We start from the raw sequence: 27,269 nt of genomic DNA, 5'->3' as shown, positions 1-27,269 counted from the left end.
ATCCTTGGGGATAAGGTTTGAGCTGGGCCTTAATATAGTGGGTATCTAGTCCCTCTCTCCATTTTTTTCAAACTGGAAACACAGTAATTGAAATAATAAAGCGGATTTTTTTTTTTTTACAGTGAATGTTTTTTAAAAATCTGGGCAGTGTTGAAAAGCGTGAAAGTAAAAATCATGTGGGATCCCAGCCCTCTGAGATAACCACTGTAACCACTTTGGTATACATGTAATAGTTTTTTTCCTAGTCCATTGTTATTATTTTTAAAAATATGGTAGACTACTGAGATAACAAGAGCAGGGTTTTTTTTAAGGTGGATCCCCCTGCCCTCACCCTATCATGGCCATCTGTCCCTGTGCTGCCGCCTCTAGATGTACCTGAGGCACAGGTGCTCTCCCGTCTGGCTCAGGTGATAAAGAGCCAGAACTGGGGAGGGAGAGTTTCAGGAAGCTTCTGCCCGCCCCTCCGCCCCTCCTCTCAGTGCCCTCCCCGCAGCTTTTGTGCAGGCCACGCCGATGCTGCCCCTGGCCCCAGCTCTAGCAAAGTCACCCTGCCTGACTGGTTCCTGCCCCCTTTCCGCCCGCGCCAGCTGCTGCGTGCCTGCCAAGTGCCTGCCTAATCCAGGAGAGCTTCCTGAGCCGCCTCTCAGCGGGCTGCTCTTTGGTTTTTGGAATCCAGGCCACTCAGCACTCAGCGGAGGGTCTGGCTTCATGCACCCGGAGCTGACTTAGGTCAAGAGTGCTTGGGGAGGAATGCGATCCTTAGAGCAAAGCCCTTGTAATGAATGCCTTTCCCCGCTAATTGGGTTAGGGGAGTAATCGGCTGGACTCTCAACTAAGCAGGGTAGGCATGCTGGCATCCCGCATTGTTGTTCATTTGCCAAAGAATCGCCCTGCTCTGAGGTGCAGGAGAAAAGCAGAGGCTCAGAGCTCCTAATTCCCTTTGGTTCCGGGGCTCCGCAGAGCACGTGGAGTGGTCAGGCTTCCTTTTCTGCATAGACCCCCAGGCCCAGCTATAACCCCTCAGGTAGAATGTCTCGTTCCACCGTACAAAGCAGCTTCCTATGAGAGCCCGACAGAGGCAGATAAGCTCAACTTACCTGAGATTTGATTGCCCAGTTTGAAGGAAAGGCCACTGACGCTTGCTTGAGTGCTGTTAAGTGCCAGATGCTTTACGTTATGGCACTGTGACCCCCGTTTTTTGCATGAGGACACGGGTTCAGAATTCACATGCCCGAGGTTAGTAAATAGTGGAGGTGAGACTCCACCCCAGAACTGCCTGACTTTACAATCTGTGCCAAGTTGCTCCCCCATATATGGCAGGGATGGGTGTATTTGGAACAGGGGGGGATGTCCTTGTGTTCATTCTTTTTTTTTTTTTTAAATTGACTTTGTTTTTTAGGGCAGTTTTCGGTTCACAGCAGTACTGAACGGAGGGTACAGAGATTCCCTATGTACCCCTGCCCCTGTGTGACACACACACAGCCTCCTTCACTATCAACAACCCCCCCCAGAGGGGTCCATTGGTACAGCCAATGAACCTACATGGACATGTTATTGTCACCCAAAGTCCACAGTTTACTTTGGGGTTCATTCTTGGTGTTGCACATTCTGTGAGTTTGGACATGTATCCATCATTATAGTATCATACAGAGTAGTTTCACTGCCCTAAAAGTCCTCTGTGCTCCCCCTATTCATCTCCTCCCCACCAACCCCCTGGCTACCACTGATCTTTTCTCATTCTCTCCATAGTTTTTCCTTTTCTAGAATGTCCTATAGTTGGAGTCATAGTATGCAGCCTTTTCAGATTGACTTCTTTCACTTAGTCACATGCATGTAAGTTTCCTCCATGACTTTTGATGGCTGTTCATTCCTTTTTGCTCATGCAGATATTTTTTTGAGCACCTGCCCCTGGGCCAGGCTCTGGGCGCTGGGCAGATGGTATCAACAAGATGGACATGGCTCCTGTTCTCTGAAGCTAGTGTTTAGCAGGAAAAGACACATAAATGAGTAAATACCTGGCTGTGAAGAACAGCGTGCTAAGAGAGAAAACAAGGGGCACCTGATCTGGAATGATGACGGGTCAGAGAAAGCCTCTCTCAGGAAGTGACCTTTAAACCCGTGTCTGAGGGAGGAGAAGAAATGGGGCTGGGAAGCATCGCAGGCATCTGTTCTAGTGTTCAGAAGCCTGCCCACCCTTGAGACCAGCCTTCTCCAGGAAGCCCTACCTGCTAACTCCTTCCGGAGCTATTGTTGTCTGTTCTGAAGGTCCATAGCTTTTTCTTTTATGCACCGATGGCCTCCTGTGAGAATCTGCTCAAGCCAGTGGGCCCTTTTCCCGGGGGAGTGTTCAGAGGAAAGACCTACAACGTATTGCTTTGAGTTTCTCTTGACACAAGGGAAAATCCAGAGGGAGGGAGTGAAGCTTGGCTGGGCTGAGCTGAGCCGGGAGGGAAGTCAGGACATTGCATATCTGACTTACTGTGTTTGGGGCCTTTGAACCGCCTTGATGAGGGCAGCGCGGCCTGGGCCAAAGGTCGCTTGGCTAATTTCCCCCAGCTGCTGCCTGTGGAACACCAAGGATCTGTGACTGCTTGCTTCTCGTCAGGGGCCGTAGAGCCCTCTGCTTAGAGGAAATGCCCAAGTAGGCTGCAAGCTTGTGGAGGCTGCTGGAGGGTGGGGAGAGGGCCCTGTCGTTGAGGGGCTGCAGCCACACGCTGGCTGCTGATTCCAGCTGTCTGGCTGTAGCCCAGGACGAGCCTGGCTGAGAGGTCTTCCTGCGTGGCTGCTGCACCCACGTCAGTCCCCTGCTCTCAACCCTTCGCTGGCTCCCCATTGCCCTCAGCGCAGGCCGGATATCTTAGCAGGACATGCAGGCTGGGACCCTGCCCACCCTCACAGCCTGCTTTGTTCAAGCATACCCTCCCTCTCCGGCTGTTCCAAGGGCTCCAGATTCCCCAGACAGGACACCAGTGTGGCCTTACAGGTGCTGTTTTTCCTGCTGAGCTTCCTTTCCTTCCTGCTTCTTCAACAGGTTAATTCCTAGACATCCTTCCAGAATTTGGCTAGACAGGTCTCTTCTCCTTAAAGTCCCCACGGACCTGCTACTCTACACAGATAGCCACACCTTCCTCTGGGCCCTGGGTGGTTGATACTCATCACTGCAGTCCCTCCCTTCCTGTTCCCCTCCCTTCCTTCACTCCTTCGCTATTTAGTTTCGGGCACCTGACCATGTTCTCATCACACCAGGGTGGTGGCAAAACAAACATAAGCTAGAGCAGACCCAGACCCCCACATTCAAGGAGCAGCATGAATCCATCAAACAATGCAGATGAATAATACACAGAGAAGTCAGATCTTTTCCATAAAGAAGTTAAGATTTTCTCCATGATTGAAAAAGTCTACAAATCGTAAATGCTGGAGAGGATGGGGAGAAAAGGGAACCCTCCTATACTTGGTGGGTATGTGAATTGGTGCAGCCACTATGGAAAACGGTATGGAGGTTCCTTAAAAAACTAAAAATATAATTGCCGTATGATCCAGCAATCCCACTCCTGAGCATATATCCAGAAAAGACAAAAGCTCTAACTCAAAAATATATATGCTCCCCAATGTTCATAGCAGCACTATTTACAATAGCCAAGACATGGAAGCAACCTAAGTGTCCACTGACAGATGACTGGGTAAAGAAGATGTGGCACATATATACAATGGAATATTACTCAGCCATAAAAAGTATGAAATAATGCCATTTGCAGCAACATGGATGGACTGACCTAGAGATTATCATATGAAGTGAAGTGAGTCAGGTAGAGAAAGACAAATATGTGATATCACTTATATGTGGAATCTAAAGAACAATGCAAATGAATTTATTTATAAAACAGAAACAGATTCACTGACATAGAAAACAAATTTATGGTTACCAAAGGGGAAGAGGGGGCGGTGGATAAATTAGGAGTATGGAATTAATAGATACGTACTACTATATATAAAATAGATAAACAATAAGGATCGTTTACTGTATAGTACAGGAAACTATATTCAATATCTTGTAATAACCTATAGTGGAAAAGAATCTGAAAAAATATATATATATATGTTAACCGAATCACTTTGCTGTACACCTGAAACTAACAAAATATTGTGAATCAAGTATACTTCAATTAAAAAATTGTTTATTAAAAAAAGATTTTCTCCATGATTAAAAAAAATTAAAAGGTTGAGAAAAAGGATACGTTAAAATTCTTCTAGACTCAGATCTAATATTGCTAGTTAGTTAAGCCCTGGGGTTTGTAGGACTTTGTCAAACTTAGTTCTTCATGTATAATGTTAGGAACAGGAAATAATTGATTCAGGCTTTGGGCATCTTCCTTGAGCACAGCTCTAGGGCTACTGAGAGAGCTGTGTTGTGGACTCAGGGCTCTGGGGGAATAAGCCAGAAGAAAAGAGATCCCAGCATGAAATCTCCACCAGGCTTCGCTTTCAGAGGAGCTTTCCCAGAGTCCACAGCTTTCCTCCGTAGTGTTGATCATGGTTTGGAATTCTGCAGTTGCCTTATTCTTTGATGGCCATCTCTTTCTAACTGGGCCATCAACTCCATGAGAGTGGGTGATGCGTCCATCTTATTTTTTTATAACAGCTTTATTGAGATACAAGTCACACACCATAAAATTCACCCTTTTGAAGTATACATTCAGTTGCTTTTAGGGTATTCACAGAGTTGTGCAACCATCCACACTATCTAATTTCAGAACATTTCCATCATCCCTAAAAGAAACCCCGTATCCATTGGCAGGTCCCCCTGCCACTAACCTCCCCAACTGCCCCCAGCTCCCAGCAGTTGCTAATCTGCTTTCTGTTTGTATGGATTTGTTACCGAAAGGGGGGCCGCTTCCAGGGCCCAAGAGTGGACTCTTGTCTAACGCTTGGAAATGTATTGTCCGAGGAGACACGTTATCCTTACAGGGCAAAAGACTTTATTGGGAAGGGGCGCCCGGGCAGAGAACAGTGGAATAAGGGAGCCCAGGAGAACTGCTGTGCCGCGTGGCTCACAGTCTCAGGTTTTATGGTGATGGGGTTAGCTTTCCAGGTTGTCTCTGGCCAGTCATCTTGCTTGTGCCCCTGTTTGGTCTGACTAAGGTCCTTCCTGATGGTGTGTGCATCTCTCAGCCAAGATGGATTCCAGCGTGAGGGTTTCTGGGAGGTTGGCAGGACATATTATGGGCCAACGTCTCCTCCCTCCTTTTGGCCCCTCCCGAATTCTCCTGGTTAGTTTTCAGCGGCAGTGTGCCCTATCGGGACCTCCTGTTGTGACACAACTCGTGCAAGTGGTTATTATTGTGCCTGGCTGAGGCAGGCAGTTTTGGTCAACAGATTTTCCTATACTGGACATTTCATATAAAGGGAATCACAGGGTATGTGGCCTTTTATGATTGGATTTTTTTTACTTAACATAATGTTTTCAAGGTTCATCCATGTCGTAACACATATCAGTATTTCATTTGTTATTGTGGCCTAATAATATTCCATGGGATGGACAGACCATATTTTTCCATTCATCAGTTGATGGACAGTTGGGTTGTTTCCATTTGGGGACTATTATGAATAATGCCACTATCAACATTCCAGTACAAGGTTTTGTGTGGTCCTGTGTTTCCATCTCTTGGGAATACACCAAGGATTGGAACTGCTGGGTCATGTGGTAACTCTGTGTTTCACATTTTGAGCAGCTGCCAGATCGTTTTCCACACTGGCTACACTATTTTGCTTTTCCACCAGCAGTGTATTGAGGCTTCCAGTTTGTTCCATTTTGTCCATATTCTCACTAACACTTGTTTATTTTCTCTTTTGGTTTTGGTTTTTATAATAGCCATTCTAATCGATGTGAGGTGGTATCTGATTGTGCTTTTGATTTGCATTTTCCTAATGATTAGTAATGTGAGAATCTTTTCATGTGCTTATTGGCAATTTCTATATCTTCTGTGAAGAAATATCTATTCAGTCCTTTGCCTTTTTTTTTTTTCTTTTTTGCGGTACGCGGGCCTCTCACTGTTGGGGCCTCTCCCGTTGCGGAGCACAGGCTCCGGACGCGCAGGCTCAGCGGCCGTGGCTCACGGGCCCAGCCGCTCCGCAGCGTGTGGGATCTTCCCGGACCGGGGTACGAACCCGTGTCCCCTGTATTGGCAGGTGGACTCTCAACCACTGCGCCACCAGGCAAGCCCTTTTGCCCATTTTTAAATTGGGTTGTTTGTCTTTTTATTGCTTAGTTGTAAGAGTTCTTTATATATTCTGAATTAGAGTCTCTTGTTGATATATGATTTCCAAACATTTTCTCCCATTCTGTGGTTTGTCTTTTCACTTTCTTGATGTTATCTTTTCTTCTTTTGTTGTTTTTTTGTTTGTTTGTTTGTTTTGCGGTACGTGGGCCTCTCACTGTTGTGACCTCTCCTGTTGCGGAGCACAGGCTCCGGACGCGCAGGCTCAGCGCCATGGCTCACGGGCCTAGCCGCTCCGCGGCATGTGGGATCCTCCCAGACTGGGGCACGAACCCATGTCCCCTGCATCGGCAGGCGGACTCTCAACTACTGCGCCACCAGGGAAGCCCTTGATGTTATCTTTTGAAAGTTTTAAATTTTGAAGTCTAACTTATGCATTTTTTTCTTTTTTTGTTCCTTCCATCTTGGATGTCAGATCAGAGAAGCCATTGCCTAATCTAAAGTCATGAAGATTTGCTCCTGTGTTTTTTCCAGAGTTTTATAGTTTTAATCTTATATTTAGGTCTGTGTCTATCTTATTCCAGATTGTACCTCCTGTGCCTAGAATAATGCCTGATGTATAGGAGGTACTTGATACTGAGTGAAATGAATGAACTGATATCTCTTGAATGAGTGAGTGAACAGATATCTTCTCATCCCAGAGCTGTTGCTATTTAAGTAAAGCCCCAGGGTTAAGAGAGGGCATTAGACGGAGGATGGGCACCAATTTGTTTTAATCTCCTCCCCCAGGGACGCTGCCCTTAGTGAGCTCTCACAATTCCCTTTCTGCCAGCATTTCTTTTCCTGTTTTTCCTCAATTTTGTTTCCCTATTTGACAAAATGTTGCTAAGACATTTCCTAAATAAATTGTGTCTTGTCTACTTTGGTTAAATTATAAATATGGTAGATATACAAGAAAAATTTTTCCGTCATAAAAATCTTGGTTGGGTGACATTTCTCTTGTTGGTTTTTATTGCGTTAGACTAAATAAATTCAGGTGACACGGCAGTGTATGAATTACAAAGGAAAAGTCACCTCCTGGGGGATATATGATGTCTAGAACTTACTTTTAGAAAAAAGCACATATGTCTGCAGAGAGAGAAAACGTAATATGTCAACAACTAATGAATCTGGGTGAAGGCTATTTGGGAGTTCTTTGTACTGTTATTTTAACAACTTTTTTATGGCGAATTTTTTCAAAATAGGTGCTTCACATCCATTTTTCATTTAATCCTCTGCTGTTGAGGAAGAAATGAAGGTGAAGGCAGGCTGACCAAGGTCCGTCAAACTGGTTGAGTAGAGGAACCAAGATTTGGATGTGGGTCTCCAACTCAAGGCCTCCTACATGTTTTATGGCCTTGTGCATCTCAGATAGTCGAGCTTTTGCTGGGAATGACCCGCTCCTTCACCTGCCTCTGTCTTCATGTTCTTGACACTTTACGAGCCTATGCTCAGTGAGGGCAGGTGGGAGACGGTCCAGGAGTTTCTAGAATAGAGGAACTGCCATCCTGGGACTTGAAGGAAAACGAAGAGGGTGTGGAGGGAATCAATGCTTCCTCACCAGCCAGCAGGTGGGCCTCTGAGGCTCTCGGGAGACAGCCCTGACCCCCCTTCTGCCCTGCCTGTTCCAGGAGCTGAAGCTGCCCACCTTCCGAGCCCACTCCCCGCTCCTGAAGAGCCGCCGGTTCTTTGTTGACATCTTAACCCTGCTGAGCAGCCACTGCCAGCTCTGCCCCGCTGCCCGGCACCTGGCCATCTACCTGCTGGACCACTTCCTGGATCGCTATAACATCACCACCTCCAAGCAGCTCTACGCCGTGGCAGTCTCCTGCCTTCTGCTCGCAAGTACGTGGAACCCACTTCTTTCCCCGTGCTGTTTCCTCACCCGGTGAGCCCGGGCGCTCCCGAATCGTTCTACATTTCCATGGTCTTTGCATGTCTTCCGTGTTCATCCTTAGCTGAATGCGAACCATAGTAATAATAACCAACATTTTCTTTAGCATCTATAACGTACCAGGCCAAGGGATGAGGATTTTAGCAGCTTGATCTTAATGAATCCACACAGTGACACTAGAAGACAGATACTTTTAGTACCCCCATTTCACCGAGGCACAGAGAGGTTAAGAAACTTGCCTTGGGTCACCCAGCTCATCTATAGCAGACAGGATTTGAGCCCAGAACTGCATGGTGCCAGAACCTGTGTCTTAACCCCATGTTACCTGCTTTCTGACATAGGGCTTCTGAAATTGCTGGCGGGGGGGCAGGGGGGGAGCCCTAGCAACCACTGTTCTTAGAGGTGTTTAGAAATGTGACTGTTTGTGTGGGCCCCAAGCAGGACCCATTGTGTAGTCTCCAAGCCTGGGCACAGGCCTCTTGGAGTTTGTATCTTCCAGTGAGGCCTCACTAAACACATGGCATGGGGACTTCCCTGGCGGTCCAGTGGTTAAAACTTCGCCTTCCAATGCAGGGGGTGCGGGTTCGATCCCTGGTCGGGGAGCTAAGATCCCACATGCCTCACGGCCGAAAAACCAAAACATAAAACAGAAGCAATATTGTAACAAATTCAACAAAGACTTTAAAAATGGTCCACATCCAAAAAAAAAAAATCTTAAACAAAACAAAACACGGCATGGCTTTGACCATCTGTCTGCCTAGGTAGGAAATGAATATGCTACTACTCTGGTCATCTGCTTAAAGCACAGTCTGCCATGCCACGCTGCAACTAAAAATTGCCCCCTGATTTACCAACAGTCTTAGAAGGACCGTCCATCAGGGTCCTGCCTCTCTGACCTCAGGCCTTTCTCCTCTTCCATCCCTAGGTTCCAGCCAAGCCCCTCCTGCCACAGATCTTTGCACATGCTGTTCCCTCTGCCCACAGCACCTCCCGTTCCTTCCCCCTGCCCATCTGGTCCTGGTTAAATGGCGCTTGGGCCCTGTACTCACATCCCTGAGAAAGCCTCCTCTGCCGCCTTGGGAGTGGGGTGTACATAAGGCCTCCCTGAGGTACAGCCGCACGGCCTCATGGACTTTTGATTGACACTCACCTCCCCCCGCTAAGCAGTGAGTTTCAGGGAGGGAAAGGAACACATAGTAAGGCCTCAAAAAATAAGATTTGTGGACTCTCGTGCTTCCAGAGCCGGGGGCGGGAGTTCTATCCCTGGTTGGGGAACTAGGATCCCACATGCCGTGTGGTGTGGCCAAAGAAAATAAAATGAAATAAAATGAAAACAATATTTGTGGGCTAAAGGAAATGAATGGAGCCAGAGTTTCCCTTAGAGCTGGGCCAAGTTGCCCTTCATGCAGACGAGTGGGACACCCCAAAGTGGCCAGCTGCAGTCACATTTCCTTGACATCTAGTCCTTTCTCCTTAAAATTCAATCACATCTTACATTCTCCGCTACAATATGTTATTGTCCTATTTTATTTTATGGGTCCCTTCCCCATTCCCCAGTGCTTGATTCCCTCTGATGCTTTGAGACCACCATGCCCATTTTCTCCTGTGGCTTTGTCTGTCCCTGGCATGCTGCTACAGACCCTCCAGCACAATCACCCAGGTCCAGACACATGGCTTTAGAGTTTTCAGAATTCTGCCTTGTTTTCCACCCTGGCACCTGCCACCTGCTGTTATCTTAATCCCTTTGGCTGCTCTGGGTTTACAGCCTCCTGACTTGTGATTTTCTCTACCTTGAGCCAACTGGATTTCCCATGTTATACAGGGTAGCCTGTCTTGCTGGGAGTCCAGCCTGCTCACTACTTCAAAGTCTCAAATCAGCACGCAGCTCTGTTTCGTCTTGGGAGGAGCTGGGGGGTTTGTCCCCGCTGCAGCGGCCCTCGAGGAGTCTGCACCGTGGCCTCTGGCCTGCTGCAGTCTGTGATCTGCGGGTTGCCTCGAGGGCCCTGGGGGCAGGGGACTCGGATTTCCACGGGTTCACCGAGGCTCCCAGCATCTGTCTGGGGAGCTGGGATGAGAGGTGCGCACTGGGGACTCCTTTGTGCCTGCTGCCGTGGCAGAGGGAGGGGGCCTTTCAGAGGGAGAGGCAGAGGCCCTCACCCACATGTCTGAGGACAGCAGCCAGCCTTGGGCAGCAGGAACGGATTTTTCAGGACACCTGCCATATGCTCAGAGGCCCCAGGAAAGAAAAGTTTCCATGACAGCCTGAAATCCTATTCATTCCTCCCTCCCCTCTCCCCAGACCGACTGTCAGCCACAAGGGGGTTCACCTTGCCTCAGGAAGTTCTGGGTTCTGCTAATTTTGTTGCAAATAATTAATTCCCAGATAAGAAGGGGGATAGTCCTTCTTGCCCCCATCTGTCCATTCTTAGGTTTTTAAAGCTGCTTCCAGGTAAGGGCCTTTGCATAGGTGGAGCCCTCTCACCTACACATAGCCCCTTCTGCCCCCATAAAACAGGAGCCAGTCAAGGACGCATGTCTCCAAGCCTGTGGAAGGGGGCAGAAAAGCAAGAGCTTGTGGGTTGTTCCTTGGGGGACCACTGGCAAAGCCACCCTTTGCCTTTCTAGGACCAAGTTAACTGCATTTCCTACCTTGACACAGGAGAGAATTCTAGTATAAATATAATCTAGATATAAATATACCATAAATAGAGAAGAGCCACTCTCTTCTTTAGTCTTTCATCTCACACAGCACCCCCCCCCCCAACTGTCTTTTGCTTGTTGGTGTTTAACTAAAAGGACAATTTGACAACACAGAAACCCCACCACTTGCAGGTGAGTTGGCTTTCACGGTGCCACGTAATAATCGTCGTCCCGGCGGGGGCAGCTTCGTTGCTCACTGGTCCCCTTCTATGTGCCCAGCCCCGTGCCAAGCACTTTACACACACATCACTTGGAAGCCTCACAACCAGCCTGTGTGATTGTGCTGTCATCTGACCATTCTGTAGGCTCAGAGAGGCCCAAGGTCACACAGTTTGGAACTTTGCTTTATTTTTTTTTAATTGAGGTAGAAGTCACATCACAACATAGACTCTACCATTTTAACCACTGTCAAGTATATAGTTCCATGACAGTACATTAACGCTGTTGTGCAGACATCACCTCTCTCTAGATCCAGAACATGTTCATCACCCCAAAAGGAGCCCATGTATCCATTAGGCAGTAACTCCCCATTCCTTCCCACCCCTGGCCCTTGGCAACCACCAGTCTGTTCTGTGTCTGTATAGAGTTGACTCTTATGGGTATTTCATATGAAAAGGCGTCATACAACATGTGACCTTTTATGTCTGGTTTCTTTCACTTTCTGTTTTCAGGGTTCATCCGTGTTGTAGCATGTACAGTATTTCATTCCTTGTTATGGCTAGATAATCTCTGTTGTATGGATAGACCACATTTGTTTTTATCCATTCATCTGTTGATGGACATTTGGGTGGTTTTCACGTTTTGGCTATTAGGATTAGTGCTGCTGTGAATACTCGGGCACCAGTTTGTTTGAACATCTATTTTCAATTCTTTTGCATAGCAACCCAGGAGTGGAATTGCTGGTCATATATGGTCATTCTATGTTGAACTTTTTAAGGAAACTTGGAGTTTTACTTTTGCCTGGTTGTCACTGCTCAGAGATGACTGGGTGCTGAGTTCTTAGCTTCAGGGCATGGACCAGCCTAAGGAAGGAGGGGGGGGGAAAGAAAACCAGAAAGACAAGAGGCATGCTTGGTGGTATTGCTACGGTAGCATGGCCTTAAATGTGATGATACAAAAAGTATGAGATACATTTTTATTGTTAGAAACATAGAAAAGATACAGAAGGACTTAGTGTAAAAAAATTGTTTCCCCCGAAATCCATAGTCCCATTCCCAAAGTTTGGGGTGTATCCTTCCAGTTCTAGATGTACTTATGTATTTTCAGAATTGGGAAAACAAACCTATTTTCATTTCCGGGAGTGAGAGGAGGGAATGAATCATAGATTAACAGCCGTATAAACTGCCCGTAAAGGGACTTCCCTGGTGGTCTGGTGGTTAAGACTCCTCGCTTCCAATGCAGGGGGCACGGGTTCGATCCCTGGTCGGGGAACTAAGATCCCACATGCCACGTGGTGTGGCCAAAAAAAACCCCCAAAAACTGCCCTTAAACAAAATTGCCAGATTCCCTCCCTTCCTCCTTTTTCTATTCTTTTTTTTTCCTTTCTAATCCCAGTTCCGTCATACTTTCTCTTTACAGACTTCTGTTTTCTTTCATTGTGACTTCCAGACCCCCACTCCACTCCCTGGGAAAACAAGGTTTCTTTTTCTTTCCTTTTTTTTTTCCCCGGTACGCAGGCCTCTCACTGTTGTGGTCTCTCCTGTTGCGGAGCACAGGCTCCGGATGCGCAGGCTTAGCGGCCATGGCTCACGGGCCCAGCCGCTCTGTGGCATGTGGGATGTGGGATCTTCCTGGACCGGGGCACGAACCCGTGTCCCCTGCATTGGCAGGCGGACTCTCAACAACTGCACCACCAGGGAAGCCCCTAAACAAGGTTTCTTAGTGCTGAGTTGTTGGTGAGCCCTGTCCTGCTCCTGGCTTCTGGCTTGTGAAAAGCTGTGGAAAGCTCAGGGGGACAAGTCCATCTGTTTCTTGGGATAAAGTTCTGACTTCCATATTTTTGTAGGTGAGCCTGAGTCCAATGCTGGCCTTCATCTCAGCCCTCATCCTCCTCTCCAGGAGTGGGAAACATCAAGCAGGAGGGTGGTCCCACGGCCTCTGCAAGGGAAGGACCCCTCTCTGCACATAGGTCCTCCTGCAGGGCAGGGTCCCGTAGCCTGGCGTGAGTCTGTCATGCTCTGCTGTGCTTACCTGCAGAAAGGCCCATCTCCCTCCTGTAGAGTTTTAAAATTAGAAATGATGTGCTCACTTGTAAATGAGATTCAAAGAATAAAATAAAAAATCTGTTACCCATCTCATTCTCCAGAGATAACTTCTGGCAACAGTTCCTTACATCTTTTTCCAAAATGGATCGAGTGTATTTTCTAGAAATGTTCTGTGCATATACAAACATACAGTCAGCCCTCATGAGTCCAAGATTCCATACTTGTGAATTCGCCTACTCACTAAAATTTATTTGTAACCCCAAAATCAATACTCCCGGAACTTTTCGGGTCATTTGTGGACACGTGCTGAGCAGCAGAAGATGTGAATCGCCTGGCGTGCTTGTTCCTAGCTGAGGTTGAACAAGGCAGCGCTGTGCCTTCTCAGCTCTCATACTAATAACAGGTGTCCTTTTTTTGCTGTTTAGTGCCATGTTTTCTCATTTTTCTGCTTGTTGGTGTTTTTGCTGTGTAACACGGGCCCTAACCATCGTGCTGAATTGCGGTGTCGTGTTCCTACGTTTGGGAAGGCTGTGGTGTGTGTACCTTAGGAGAAAATGTGTGTGTTAGGTAAGCTTTGCTCAGGTATAAGGTGTAAGTGCTGTTGGCTGTGAGTTCAGTGATCATGAGTCAACAGTACAGTAAACAGAAATACACAAAAAAGGTTATGTGTTGATCGGGTGTGATCAGAGGCTCAAAGGAACCTAACCCTGTATCTTCCTCTAGGAGCGTGGTTCTGTATTCACCAGATCAGTGTGCACAGTGAATAATCAGAATCCATTACATTTGCACAAGTGGATTAATACCAAAGGTGTTTTCTTCGTGGTACCTTAGGGAACATCTTTCCCGTCTGTATGGATTTACCTTACTCTTTTTACTGACTGCAGAGTTCTCCATATTATAAGCACTGACATTTATAGAATGATTCCCTGTCGATGGATATTTACATTGCCATCTTTTTCTTTCTTTTTTTTTTTTTTACTGCTTTAAACAATATGACAACAGCTGTCCTTTCCTCTGCATCTTTGCACACTGAGGTATGTCTGTGGGATTGCTTTGGTCAGAGGTGTGTGCATTTAAGGTTTTGGTGGGTAGCACTGAATTGCCTTGCAGAGGTTTTGACCAACAGCTGAGCAGATCCCTTTTTTCTTAAATTGAACTTAATGCGTGGGAGCCTTTGGAAGCACGTACTTCTCCACGAGAGCAACACACCATCAGAAGAGGAGCATTGTCTCTCCCCCATCCTGGCCCCTCATCCACTTTGAGCTTCTGTCTATGCTCCCAGCAGAGAGTACATTTGCATTCTGCCTTTCTGCCTTGTCCTGTCCAGGGTGTCCAGGTGAGAAATGAGTTCCCAGACCAACTGCTTTTAAGGATTCTTAAGCCAGAAATCAGTAGCCTCATTTCTTAGGGCAGGTACCAAAAAAGGCACTGCCTCTGGGTCTTGGGAGATTCTAGGAGAGGCCTGTCTTTCTCCTAGGAAAGTGCCTCACTCCCCCTCTCTCATCCCTGCATCCCTCCCCTCCGCTCCCTCCCCCTGCTTTGATGACTGAGAAGCAGCTTCTTTGACAGCAAAGTAGGGGGAAGCAGTCCTAATCCCTCCTGGATTTCCCTTCTGGGCAAGGATGAAGGAAGGCACCCCAGCTCCCCCCAAAGCTAGGAATGCTTGGGACCCCTCTGGGGCACTAATTGTAGGCAGCAGATGCAAAGGGAGCAATTTTTCCAGGTGGCCTTGTTCAGGGGTGTACTTCAGACAAAGCCTAAGATTTATTTATAGGATTAAACCCAAATCTGTGAGGAAATGTGGCTGCCCCCGTGCAGAAAATAATTTAACACTCCCTGCCTCTCATGCAAGAGTGGCCAGCACTCAGTTTCCTCCCTGCCATGGTTTCACATTTCAGAAACCAGGATAGGTCTTACCTTTGATGTGTGCGCTTCAGATGACCATAGTTTATTATTTCCTCCAAAAAGCTGCTGCAACATCAGTGGTACATCTTCTAATCGGTGACATTTTGGCAGTGGCCACACAGCATGGGTGGACTGAAAACAGTGGTCTGTCACGTGAGGGCCACGCTAAGCAGATCCGGGCTCGGGGCTCCAGTGTTATGGCACAGTGAGTGAGGACACGGTGATTTTCCATTTCCTGTTCCCATCTCTGCAGACTGGCAGGCTTAGAACTATTTGGGGGGAGGAATTTTGTGTGACGTGCCGGTTGGATAGCTGGCTGGGCTGGAAATTCAGAAATCACACCATTTGCCTTAGCAATTCTAGTGCCCAGACCTGTTTGGCCAAGGCCTGGGGTTTTTTGAGAGGAGGGGGAATCTTGAGCTGCATGGGTTCATTAATCATGCAGTGTTCAGGAGCCCTTGACCCTGCATGGGTAAACCAGTCAAAAAACATTTATTCCACCTCTGCGATATGGCAGACTCTGTGTTCTGCCCCGGGGAGATGGGGGTAAACAGTAGGGGTGCCTACAGGCCCTTTCGTTGACGATGGTTCATTCCACACACATGTACTTACTATGCGCTGAGCCTGGGAGACTGTAATGTACGAAGTAGATCAAGTCCCCGTCCTAAAGAAGCAGACTTCAAGCCAAGCATGACCAGCAGGTCTCTGGGCACCTGCCTGGAACAAGCCAGTTGCCCTTCTGAGAAAATCCAAGTGTCCTTACTGTTAGGAGAACAGCCCGGCTCACACAAAGACCCGGACATTGACGTTGGGCAGCCTGTCCACTCCTCACGCTGTCTGCAGTTTGGCTGCTGGGAACTAGGCATTCATCTTTATTTTCTTTTTATTTGCAGTAGCCTTGAACCCTCTCTGTAGTGAATACTCGTGTCTTGTAGTACCTTCTCCGCTCTTATGGCCAGAATTGCATTATACGCATTCTCCTGCTGGTGCTGAAGTCTGAGAGGGCAGAGCTCAGAGTCCTTCATTAGGCACCCGTTCCCCACACCCAGAGACTGTCTTCCAGATTAGAGCCCCTCCTTGCCTTGCCTAGGAGACTCGGGCTCCATGTGGTGGGTGTTCACTCCCCTGGTCACAGCACTCTGCCCTCCACGGGACACCCACCGCCTGGTCAGCATTGGTCTCGATCGTACCAGCAAGGCACCTTTCAGTTGGTTTTAAAACCCCTTCCAAATAGATGACTAATAAGAACCTGCTGTAGAGCACAGGGAACTCCACTCAATACTCTGTAATGGCCTATATAGGAAAAGAATCTTAAAAAAAAAGAAGAGTGGATATGTGTGTATGTATAACTGATTCACTTTGCTGTACACCTGAAACTAATACAACATTGTAAATCAACTATATGGTGGTGCAGTGGTTAAGAGTCTGCCTGCTAATGTAGGGGACACGGGTTCGAGCCCTGGTCTGGGAAGACCCCCACATGCCGTGGAGGAACTAAGCCCATGAGCCACAACTACTGAGCCTGCGCTCTAGAGCCCGCGAGCCACAACTACTGAAGCCCGCGCGCCTGGAGCCCATGCTCCGCAACAAGAGAAGCCACCACAATGAGAAGCCCGCACACCGCAACGAAGAGTAGCCCCCGCTCGCCGCAAGTAGAGAAAAGCCCGCGCGCAGCAACGGAGACCCAACACAGCCAAAAATAAATAAGTAAAATAAATAAATAAATAAAATTTATTTTTTAAAAATTAAAATAAAGATCACTGTCCTCTAAACAAAAACAAAAGCCCCTTTCAGGCCCAAAGGAAATATGCCAGCCTGTCCCCTCTCTGGGTGGTGAGATGAGATTATTTTCATGTTAGGAGTGGATTTTCAATTGGTCTTCAAGGAGCATGCCTTGCCTTTCCCTGTGTCCTAGTCCCGGACTAGGGCAGATCCACATTCAGGAACCTTCTCTGGCAGTTACTTTGCCGGTTCTGGCTTCTAGGGGCCCGTCTTCTGAGAAGTTGAAACTGCTTTTCCTCAGCAGGAGAGTGGTGTTTGTTCCTTGTAGAAAATTAGAAAATAGAAAAAAATATAAAGAATAAAATAAAAACTACTTGCAAACTCACTGCATTTTTTTCTATAATCAGAATTTGCGGGTGGAGGGCAGATCCTGGCCTCAGTGATCATGGAACGGTTAATATTTATTGTTTCTATGCCAGGCAGTGTTTTGAATTCTTTGTGTGGGTTTGCTCATTTAATCCTCAGAACAATCCTGTGAAGTAGGCACTGTTATTTTCCTCAGTTGACAGAGGATGCAACCGAGGCCCAGTAGTTGGGTAACTTTCCCATGAGCACACAGCTAGGATGGGGACCCAGGTGGCCATCACCGCCCCCCAACCCTGCCTCCCGAGTCCTTGCTCTCAGCTGCTACACAACAGCAGCATTTGTCCCACAGCAGATCACTTTCTTCTATTTATTTATTTATTTTTATAAATTTATTTAATTTTGGCTGCATTGAGTCTTCATTGCTGTGCGCGGGCTTTTCTCTAGTTGCAGTGAGCGGGTGCTACTCTTTGTTGCAGTGCGCGGGCTTCTCATTGCGGTGGCTTCTCTTGTTATGGAGCACGGGCTCCAGCTGTAAATGAAGCTGGCCGCTTCTGCCCCACCTAATGGCCACTGCTCTCCCCTTCGATGAAGGAAGGATCTGAAGAAGGAAGAATTAGTATCAGAAAGGTCTCCACTCAGCCTGGCCCAGCCTGGGGACTAAAGGGCCCAGTGCTTTCTCTCCCAAGTACTGGTGAAAAGCCCTTTCCACCAGGGCTTTCTCTTTCCTCTTGGGTCCTCAGCTCCTCTACCGCCCAGCTCTTTTCTACAGTCAGCTCAGAAGATGTCAGGTCCACCTGGAGGGCCAGGCAGCCACTGGGGTGGCTCTTTACCCTCTGACCTGCCTCCCTCCCTTCCCTTTATCATCATCAGCATACAGAGTAGGGCAGGGAGTTGTGGGAAGAGGGAGGGTAGCCATGGGGTCTCAATTCCTCATCAAATTTTGTTTCTCTTTCTCAGATGAAGGGCGGGGGGGAGGGCTTCAAATAGGAGAGAGGCCTTTCTTCAGAAAGAGCAGCTTTGACTCTTTTTAAAGGCATTGTACTTCTTTAGCAAAGAAGAATAGTTTTAATAGCTATTGCATTAAAACCTGGTTCTCTTTAGCCGGGGAACTTTGGCCTCATGTCTGAGCCTAGGTTTACCTCCTGAATGGGCAGCAGGTAATCCTGAATGAGTCTATAAATGGGCATCTTGCCAGGCATGAAGGACTGTTGGGGGCATTAACTGGGACCTGTCTAGAGAGTGGGCAGCGCTGGGCCTGGGCTTGAGAAACGGGCAACACTGGCTTTTTGTAGACTCCCATTCTGTGCTGTTTTTGTTTTTATTTAAGAATTTTTCTAAAGTCAGTGTAAATGTGGATGAGTGTTAGAGTTGCATAATGCATTCATGGGGCTTCACTGTAACATTTTCTCTACTTTTTTGGTATTTAAAATTTTTTCCAAAATAAAGAGTTTGGTTTTTGTTTTGTTTTTTAAGCAATTAAAAATACTGCTTCTCCTGACCCTACTTCAGAAAAGTCAGGAGTCTGTTTGGTCTGTTTTAAGGCTTGATTGTCAGGACAGTAGGTAGAAGAAGAAAGAGCCAGTCTTTAGTCAATTCATAGAGACAGAAAGTAGAAAGGTGGTTATCGGGTTGGTGGAGGGAAACAGGGAGTTGTTTAATGGGTATAGAGTTTCAGTTTTGCAAGATGAAAAGAGTTCTGGAGATTGGTTACACAGCAGTGTGAATGTACTTAATGCTACTGAACAGTACAGTTAAAAACGGTTAAAATGGTACATTTTCTGTTATGTGCATTTTACTATAATTTCTTTAAATGCCATTTAAAAAAAGAGAGAGAAAAAAAAAGCCAGTGTGTGTGTCACTCCTGAGGCTTGCTGGCTTACAGTGTCTGGCCACTGTGGCCTAGTCTGTGGTTAAGAGTTTAGATCACTTGGTGGCCTCACGGTCATCAGTCCACTAACTAACTCTATGACCTGCCAAGTGTGGCTCAGGCTGTCTTTGCACCAGCCCCTGGGAGTGTGGGAGCAATCAGTCAGCTGGTGTGCAGAGCATCCTCAGAGGTGGTGTTTGTATGTTTCACCACTGCCACCAACACTAGGGGCTCATGTGCATGTGGCTGGCCTCCCAGATTCAGGGTGAGTGCTCTGACAGGCTTAGGATTTTTTTTCTTAACCTTAGTATGTTGACAGTGCTCCCACTGTTCAAATTTGGGACAGTGTGAATATCCAAAAAGAAAAATGTAGATGAAATGGTAGAATTGTTAAAAATTCTTTTTTTCAACCCCAATGTAATAATTTATTCAGGAAAGGCTCCTCCATGGATGCGAAACCATTGAGTTAAAAGCTGTTGGGAAACAGGATATTCACTTATTCTTGAAGTGTCACCTCACAGATGACTTATTAATTTCACAGGAGAATGGTACCTTTAAAATGGAGAGATCTGATGTCAGCACCTTAACCAAGCGATCAAATGTAGCATCGCTATTGCTGGGACAAACTGATGTTGTATAATTCCTGATGTGATCTGTTAAGAGGGACAAAACGTCACCTCTGTAGTTTTCTTGCTCAAACCGTTTGATCATGAGGAAACAATCAGGGAATCCAGAATATGGGACATTGTACAACTGGCCTGGATTCATCCAAAGAGTCCATGTCATGAAAAACAAACAAAGAATGGGACCAACGGGATGTAACAGACACCATGTGTAGCCTTTTGGATCTGGATCAAAAAAACAAAGGTTATAAAGGCATTTTTGGGACCCTTGGGGAAAGTCAAATATGGATTGAATGTTAGAAAATGTTAACTACATTAATGCAGATGTTCTTGCAATTGCTAGTAACATGATTAGGTAGGAAAATGACCTCAGGGATGGATGCTGAAATATCCAGGGGTGGCATGTCATGCCTGCAACTTAATTAAAAAATGGTCCAGTAAAACCAATATTTATATACCACACACACACACACACACACACACACACACACACACACACACACACGGCAATTGTGTGGCTCCGTGTCAGCTGTTGGTGAATCTGGGGAAGGGTCATCGGGGTTCATTGTTCAGTTCTTTCTTCTTTCCTGTGGATTTGAAACTTTTCCAAATAAAAAGTACATCAAACAAGTTGAAGACAGTCTGTGGCTCTTGTCTGACTTGCAAAGACTCGGACTAATGTACCCCACCCCTCCTGGGGGACCTGCCTAAAGACTCCCAGGCATCTGCTGTCTGTGCCATTTGTCAATAGGGAGCAAGCAGCTGAGTGGCGGTGCTCGGTGGTGGCGGGCTGGGGACAAAGGGCTGCCCGGCTCACGGTCATGGGAGGAGGGGAGGAAACGTCTGCCGGGCACGTGCAACACCAGGAAACTCATAAAATCTTTGCTGGCTGTGAAATGTGTTGTTCGCTAAGAGCAGGGGCTGTAAGGTCACTCCTAGGTGTGGAGCTGAGTGCTTGCGTGAGCTTTTTCTCTGAGCCTCTGGGGCTCCGAACAGAACCTACCTGGGAGGATCTGTTGTGTGTCCAGCACAAAGCCTGGTGCCCAGCCCCAGCATGGGAGCTCTGTCCATTTCTGTGTGCTGGGTACTTCTTACAGCACTTTGCATCCTGCATAGCTGTGCTTTCTCTGTTGGGGCGGATTCCTAGAGAAGAAATGAACAGCCTGTGGAGTTTAGTGCTTTTAGGTCCAGGGTCAACTTGTCCTGACCCATTCAGACCCAGCTCCGCCCTGCTCTGCAGTGTGGTGGGTCGCCATGTAGCCTCCCCAGTGTGGGGAGCAGAGAGAGCAGATGAATCAGATTCCTCAGTAATCCACGGCCCCTTCCATCTGAGGGTGATCCCTTTTGGACCTGGTGGCTGCACAAAAGGCAGAACTCTGAAAGGTTTGAAAAGCACTGAGGGCAGGGAGAAATTAATCTGATTGAGCACATCTGCCATCGGAATAGATGGCTGGCTGCCGGCAAGACCGTGGAAGGGTCTTGGTGCCACCGCCGGCACGATGCAATAGCGATGCTGCATTTGCTCGCTTGGTTAAGGTGCTGACACCAGATCTCTCCATTTTAAAGGTACCAGATGCAAAGGTTTCTGCCAGAGCGGTGACCTTCACCGTGCCACCCTCTGCTCTGGGAAGAAAAGAGCTCTAGCTATCGAGTGCCTGCTATCGAGTGCCTGCGAACAGCCTTGGCTCAGGTCAGCCCAAGGTTCAGGGAAACCTTGACAATTTTGCAAGAAAAATATTATTTTCTTTCTCTTTAATTTGCATAAAGAATAAATGAATTGTTGGAGAAAAAAATAGCAGATACAGATAATCAGAGAGCGTCGGAGAACAATTCAAATGGCCTACAATTCAGCTATCCAGAGAGAACCATTCATTCTCTCAACAAATAGGCATTGGGCATCTACTGTGTGCCGGGGGCTGTGCTGGTACCTCGGGGCACACCTTCGAATACGTGGGACATGGTTCCTATCCTTCTGGGGCTCACACTTGTTAATGACCTATTCATGGTCAGGTGCTGGCCACTGCTACTACTATTTGAGATGAAACAATCCGAGTGTGAGAAGTGCGTTGATGACACCGGGCGGCCTCTGAACTGAGCTCTGGAGGACACATGATAAGGGGGTGAGGGGATGAGCATGGCCGCTGGAGGAGGGGCCAGATTCCAAGTGTGGCTGGATCCAGTGCTTGGGGAGGGCGAGGGGCCCTGAGGCTGCGAAGGCAGCAAGGCCTGGTCAGCAGGGTCCCCCCTACCCAGGATTTCAGCGTTCAAGAGCCTCTTCCCCTTGGGCAAGGGGCAGCACTGTCCTCACCTTTTCCTGCCTGAGTTGCCCTGGTACAAGGCAAGGGAATAAGGTGTGTGCTCCGCCGGCGGGGCTGTGGATGGAGCTCTGGAAGATGAGTCTGGGTTGCTTTGCTGTAAGCCGCTTCGGGACCGGTCAGCATCGTCTCTGCTCCTCCGTGGCAAGCACTAGAGCTTCACGTCACCATCTCTGCCCACCCCGTGGGCTGTTGCCTGGCTCCCTGAGAAGAAGGATGCAGGCTTCCCAGAGTCAGTGTTTCATTTCTCAGTGACGTCTTTTGAGGCCTTCGTGAGGAATGTGTTGTATCTGCTGCAGGGCCGCCTGCCTGAAGTGGTTACTTCCTTATCTCTCAGCGAGCCTGAGCGTCTGCTGAGAACTGGGTCAGGGGGCGCTGGCAGTTGAGCACAGGTGTGTGGATGATTTGTTGGCTGTTCCCTTCATCAGCACAGATGTGTGCTCGGAGCTCAACTTGGTCGCCCACTGCCTCTTCCGACACCTGCTCCCGCAGCTGTTCTGCAGCCAGTGAGGTTAGGCTTGGAGGCCAAGGTGACCAGACCGAGGCCACCACCATCCGATGTGGGCATCGGGCAGCACGTGGGGACCATGGTCAGGGAAGGTTTCCAGGGGGCAGTGGCTTCGAGGTGAAGGACGGGGTGAGCTTGGCGGAGTGAAGAGGGGATGGGGAAGGGTGCTCTGCGCAGAGGGGCTGTGCGGACAAAGGCTCGTAGGCAAGGAGGGCACAGTGCCTGCAGAGAACTTCCGTGGCCGAGGCTACAGCCAGGTGTGCGTGGTTCCCCCGAGTGAGGGTGTGGTGGCTGCACGCCCCCTGCCTGCAGAGCCCTCCGCAGCAGAGGCTGCCACTAGGGCCTTCCACAACTGATGACTGCCAGGGGGACGTTGCTATGGAAGTCCTCGGTTCCTTGACCCTTGAGTGGGATAACCCCAGGCTTGTGTTTTATTTCTGTTTGTTTGTATCTAGCGTCACACGGATTTATTTCCTGCAGATTATTTCCAGGACCTTCCAGTAGGAGGTCATTGTTCCTTCAGTACTTCCTGAGCTGTGTGACATGTCTGTCTGCGGGGTTTCGCATCTTTTTGCCACTGTGCATTGATATGAATGTATTCCAGTTGTCTGTTCCTGCAAAGCACGTCACCCCAAAACTAAGTGATTTAAAACAACAACGATGTGGGTCGCTTGGTGGTTCCTGTGCTGGTATTACCTGGACTCCTTCATACAGTTAGTTGCTGGAGGATCCGCTGGCCTGGAAGGTCCAGGGTGGCCTCATTCACGTGTGTGAGAGTCGGTGCTGGCTGGGCTGCTGCCTGGGCATCTTGGTTCTCCTCCTTGTGGCCTCTTCACCTCCAACAGGCTAGACTTGATTCCTTGCACAGAGGTCTGGGAATGGCACTCCAGGCGGGGCAAAGGCAGAAGATGCAAGACCTCTTAAAGCCTCGCTTTGGAAGTTACATGACGCCACTTTTTTTGTTTTCCAGTTTTATTGAGATACAGTTGGCAGACTGCATTAGTTTAAGGTGTACAGTAGTTTGATATATGCATATATTGTGAAATGATCACCACCATAAGTTAACATCCATAATCTCACATAGTTAGACTTTTTTTTCTTGCAATGAGAACTTTTCAGATCTACTCTTTTAGGAACTTTCAAATATGCAATACGGTTAAGTGTAGTCAATATGCCCGACGTTGCATCCCCAGGACTAATTTATAACTGGACGTTTGTCCTTTCTGACTATCTTCACATCCCCCACCCCCTCCAGCAACCACCAGTCTGCTCTCTGTATCTGAGTTTGTTTTTTTAAGATTCCACATGTAAGAGATATCATAACAGTATTTGTCTTTCTCTGACTCTCTCATTATTCACTTAACATAATGCCCTCAAGGTCCATCCATGTTGTCCCAAATGGCAGGATTTCCTTCTTTTTACGGCTGAATAATATCCCATTGTATATAAATACCATATTTTCTTTATCCATTCATCTGAAAGGAGACACTTAGGTTGTCTTGGCTGTTGTGAATAATGCTGCAGTGAGCATAAGGGTACAGAAACCTCTTCAAGCTCAAGTGCCCTTTTGGCTTTTGTCCCTTTCCTGTCTTTTCCTACTTACAGATCTTTCCTAGGCTCACATCCCAAGCAAACTGTGTCTGGGGGAATCCAAACTAAAGAACCCATTGACAGAGTTTAAACTCAGTATTGAAGATACTGGGGAGCCACTGAAGGGCTTTTCCACGTCTGGAGGGACAGGACCAGATTTGCAAGGTCACCGTGACAATGGCCCCCTGACCAGTCCTGAGGCTGAATTAGTGAGGACCAGATGGGAGGGCCACCTTACTCCCCAGGCCCTTGCTGCTGTTGCTAACTGCTGTCAATCACCTTCTGTGATCCTCATTGCTGGTCTGAACATTTGGTGTGAGGTTTCCCATTGAATCTGACAAAATCTTTAGGATGTATAAGTTCCATTTTACATGTGAGAGAACTGAGGCACAGAGAGGGTGAGACACCTTTCCATGACCACACAGCACAGCTGGAAGTGATGGCCTGGGGATTCGAGCCCAGGTGTGACAGATCTGGAATGTGTGCCTTTGGGCTTGCTCTTCTCCCTGCCAGCACCGTCCAGGTACTTTAAGGTGGGCTTTTACGGTAAGTGTTGTAAAAGTCCCAGTAACCTCTGCTTCTCCCTCAGGTAAGTTCGAGGATAGGGAAGACCACGTCCCCAAGCTGGAACAGATAAACAGCACGAGGATCCTGAGCAGCCAGAACTTCTCCCTTACCAAGAAGGAGCTGTTGAGCACAGAGCTGCTGCTGCTGGAGGCCTTCGGCTGGAACCTCTGCCTGCCCACGCCCGCCCACTTCCTCGACTACTACCTCCTGGCCTCCGTCAGCCAGAAGGACCACCACTGCCACAGCTGGCCCACCACCTGCCCCCGCAAGACCAAAGAGTGCCTCAAGGAGTACGCCCACTACTTCCTAGAGGTCACCCTGCAAGGTGGGGCTGATGTCAGGGCCTGTCCGCCCTTCCCCCCCACACACATGGGGGCCAGGGTCAGGGGCCCTGAGAGACCTGCCCCAGGGAGTCCTTGCTGATGGGGGCCCATCCACCCAAATCACCAGATCACTCCACTTGGCAGGGATCAGCAGGGAAGGAGCGACGATTCAACCATGTGTTAGCAGTAACGGGTAAAAGAGAAGTAGCAGCTTGTATGCAGGCAGCTGGTAGCCTATTTACTGATCACCTGGTAGTTTTTGTTTTGTTTTTTTTTTTAGCGGTATGCGGGCCTCTCACTGTTGTGGCCTCTCCCGTTGCGGAGCACAGGCTCCGGACGCGCAGGCTCAGCGACCATGGCTCATGGGCCCAGCCGCTCCGCGGCATGTGGGATCTTCCCGGACCGGGGCACGAACCCACATCCCCTGCATTGGCAGGCGGACTTTCAACCACTGCGCCACCAGGGAAGCCCTGGTAGTTTTTTATACACTAATCTGGAACACAATGCAAATCCACAAGTAGGTCACTCCGGAAGAGCTATCATTATACAGGTAGGGTGGGAGAGAGGATTATGTTTACATCTGCTTTAGCAATAAATTTTTGCCCTGTTTGGGGACTTTTATGAAGTATCTAAAGATCTAGGAATTAAGTACAACACTAGGTCAGAAATACTGTTGATACAACCACCTGATAACCCACTGCAAACCAAATATCAGTAATATCAGTAACAACATCAACAATTGTGATATCAAGCATTAAATGAGCACTTACTATGTACCAGGCACCTTATTTTAGTTCTCTGCATGCATTGTCTCATTTGAACCTCACAACGACTTCACATGAAAATCATTTGTGCTATTCTCATTTTACGAATCAGTTTCCTTAGTTGTTATTCAAGACGTGAAGTAACTTACCCAAGGCCATTGCTGGAATTTGAACCTGGGGAGTCTGACTCTGTGTCTGTAACCGTACCACCCTGCCTAATTCATACTTTAACAGGCAAATGTTGAAATCATTGAAAGTCATAAACAGTTTAAGACAGCATAATAATGCGCTGATAACTGACTGTTCTTCATGAGAATTGTGGGAATTTCAACGGTTTGCCTTTGCACATAAGTAGTCCCAGCTTTGCCATGTTGCCAGATATCAAAGTAGGACGTTAAGATTTCTCAGATCATTTTCCAGTGTGTACATGTACCAAAACATCACGCTGTACACTGTAAATATGTACAGGTTTTATTTGTCAATTATACATCAGTAAAGCTGGGGTGGTCAGGGGGAGGATTCCCCAGTAAACATAAGTCAAGTTCCAATTTTAGTTAAGACTATCAAACACTTACAGGCATTCATTCATGCTTTAGTTCTTTCAACAGATTGTTAGTGAGTGCCTACTGAGGGCCAGGCTTTGTTACTAAGTAGCCTTCAGTCATAACCTCAAAAAGAAGCCTTTGAAACAGTGTGTCGGTCACCCCTAACAGCCAAAGGAAGGAACAGGTGTTTGGCAGTTCTGCTTGTAGCCCATCAGCAAGCCCACTGCAGCCCCTAGAAGCCAGGGATGATATTTTGAAAACTGCTGCTCTAGGCTGACATAAGAAATCCCAGACTGAGAGAGCCAAGGTGTTTTAAGATTCAAGAATGGAAATTCATGCTGTTTTAATTTTTCATTGTGTGTGTGTGTGTGTGTGTGTGTGTGTGTGTGTGTGTTTGCGGGAGCAGTGAACAACCTTGGACCTAATCATTTGTCTGCCGGGGAGCACAAGGCAGGACTCCAGGACCAGGCTTTCTGATGCTGACTCTTTCTCTGTGATTCTCTTTCAGATCATATTTTCTACAAATTCCAGCCTTCTGTGGTGGCCGCAGCCTGCGTCGGGGCCTCTAGGATTTGCCTTCAGCTTTCTCCCTACTGGACCAGAGACCTGCAGAGGATCTCAAACTACTCCCTGGAACATCTCAGCACATGCATCGAAATCCTGCTGGTGTAAGTTCCCCTCCTGATCCTTTGTGTTTCGGAAATACCGAAGTTCCACTTGCTCATAAGACCCACTTCAGGCAATTTCCTGGAGGCTTATGGTGGGCTGATGGCTCACGGAAAGTGGGCCGTGGTGACTCCTGACAGAATTGGGATTCGGGGAGTTGGTCCTTCCTACTTTGAGTAGCTTTGGGTTTGCAATTTGTAGGTCAAGAGTGCAGCAGCAGAAGGGCTCTGTGCACATCTTTCTGAGTGTCTTGGGCTCTTTGACCCAGTGTATCAGTCAGTCTTCTGGGTGATTATATTGAGACACTCTCATTATGAGCTGCTTTTCTCAGACATGGCCACAAAGCTGACTCTTAGCCAGCTAAGCCCAGAGTGGCTTCACGTAAGAGCCTCCTTGCAAGGGTCCTTGGGGGTCTTGGGGAGGAAGTGTTCAGTGTTTCAGAGAGGATGCTTAAAG

General features: G+C 47.8%; 1 protein-coding gene across 1 annotated transcript in view; it reads left to right on the top strand.

Moving 5' to 3' along the window:
- CCNJL (cyclin J like) overlaps nt 1–27,269 on the top strand; it is a 50,650-nt gene that overhangs the window by 20,212 nt on the left and 3,169 nt on the right. The window contains exons 3-5 of the mRNA XM_060144155.1: nt 7,886–8,099; nt 24,538–24,840; nt 26,656–26,815. Of these exons, the coding sequence (XP_060000138.1) occupies nt 7,886–8,099; nt 24,538–24,840; nt 26,656–26,815 (677 nt within the window). The remainder of the gene's footprint in view (nt 1–7,885; nt 8,100–24,537; nt 24,841–26,655; nt 26,816–27,269) is intronic.

Source organism: Lagenorhynchus albirostris, chromosome 3 (assembly GCF_949774975.1).
Source record: "Lagenorhynchus albirostris chromosome 3, mLagAlb1.1, whole genome shotgun sequence".
Classification (NCBI taxonomy): Eukaryota; Metazoa; Chordata; class Mammalia; order Artiodactyla; family Delphinidae; genus Lagenorhynchus; species Lagenorhynchus albirostris.
Note: the sequence above shows the minus strand (reverse complement) of the source record. Positions and strands in the feature narration are given on the sequence as shown.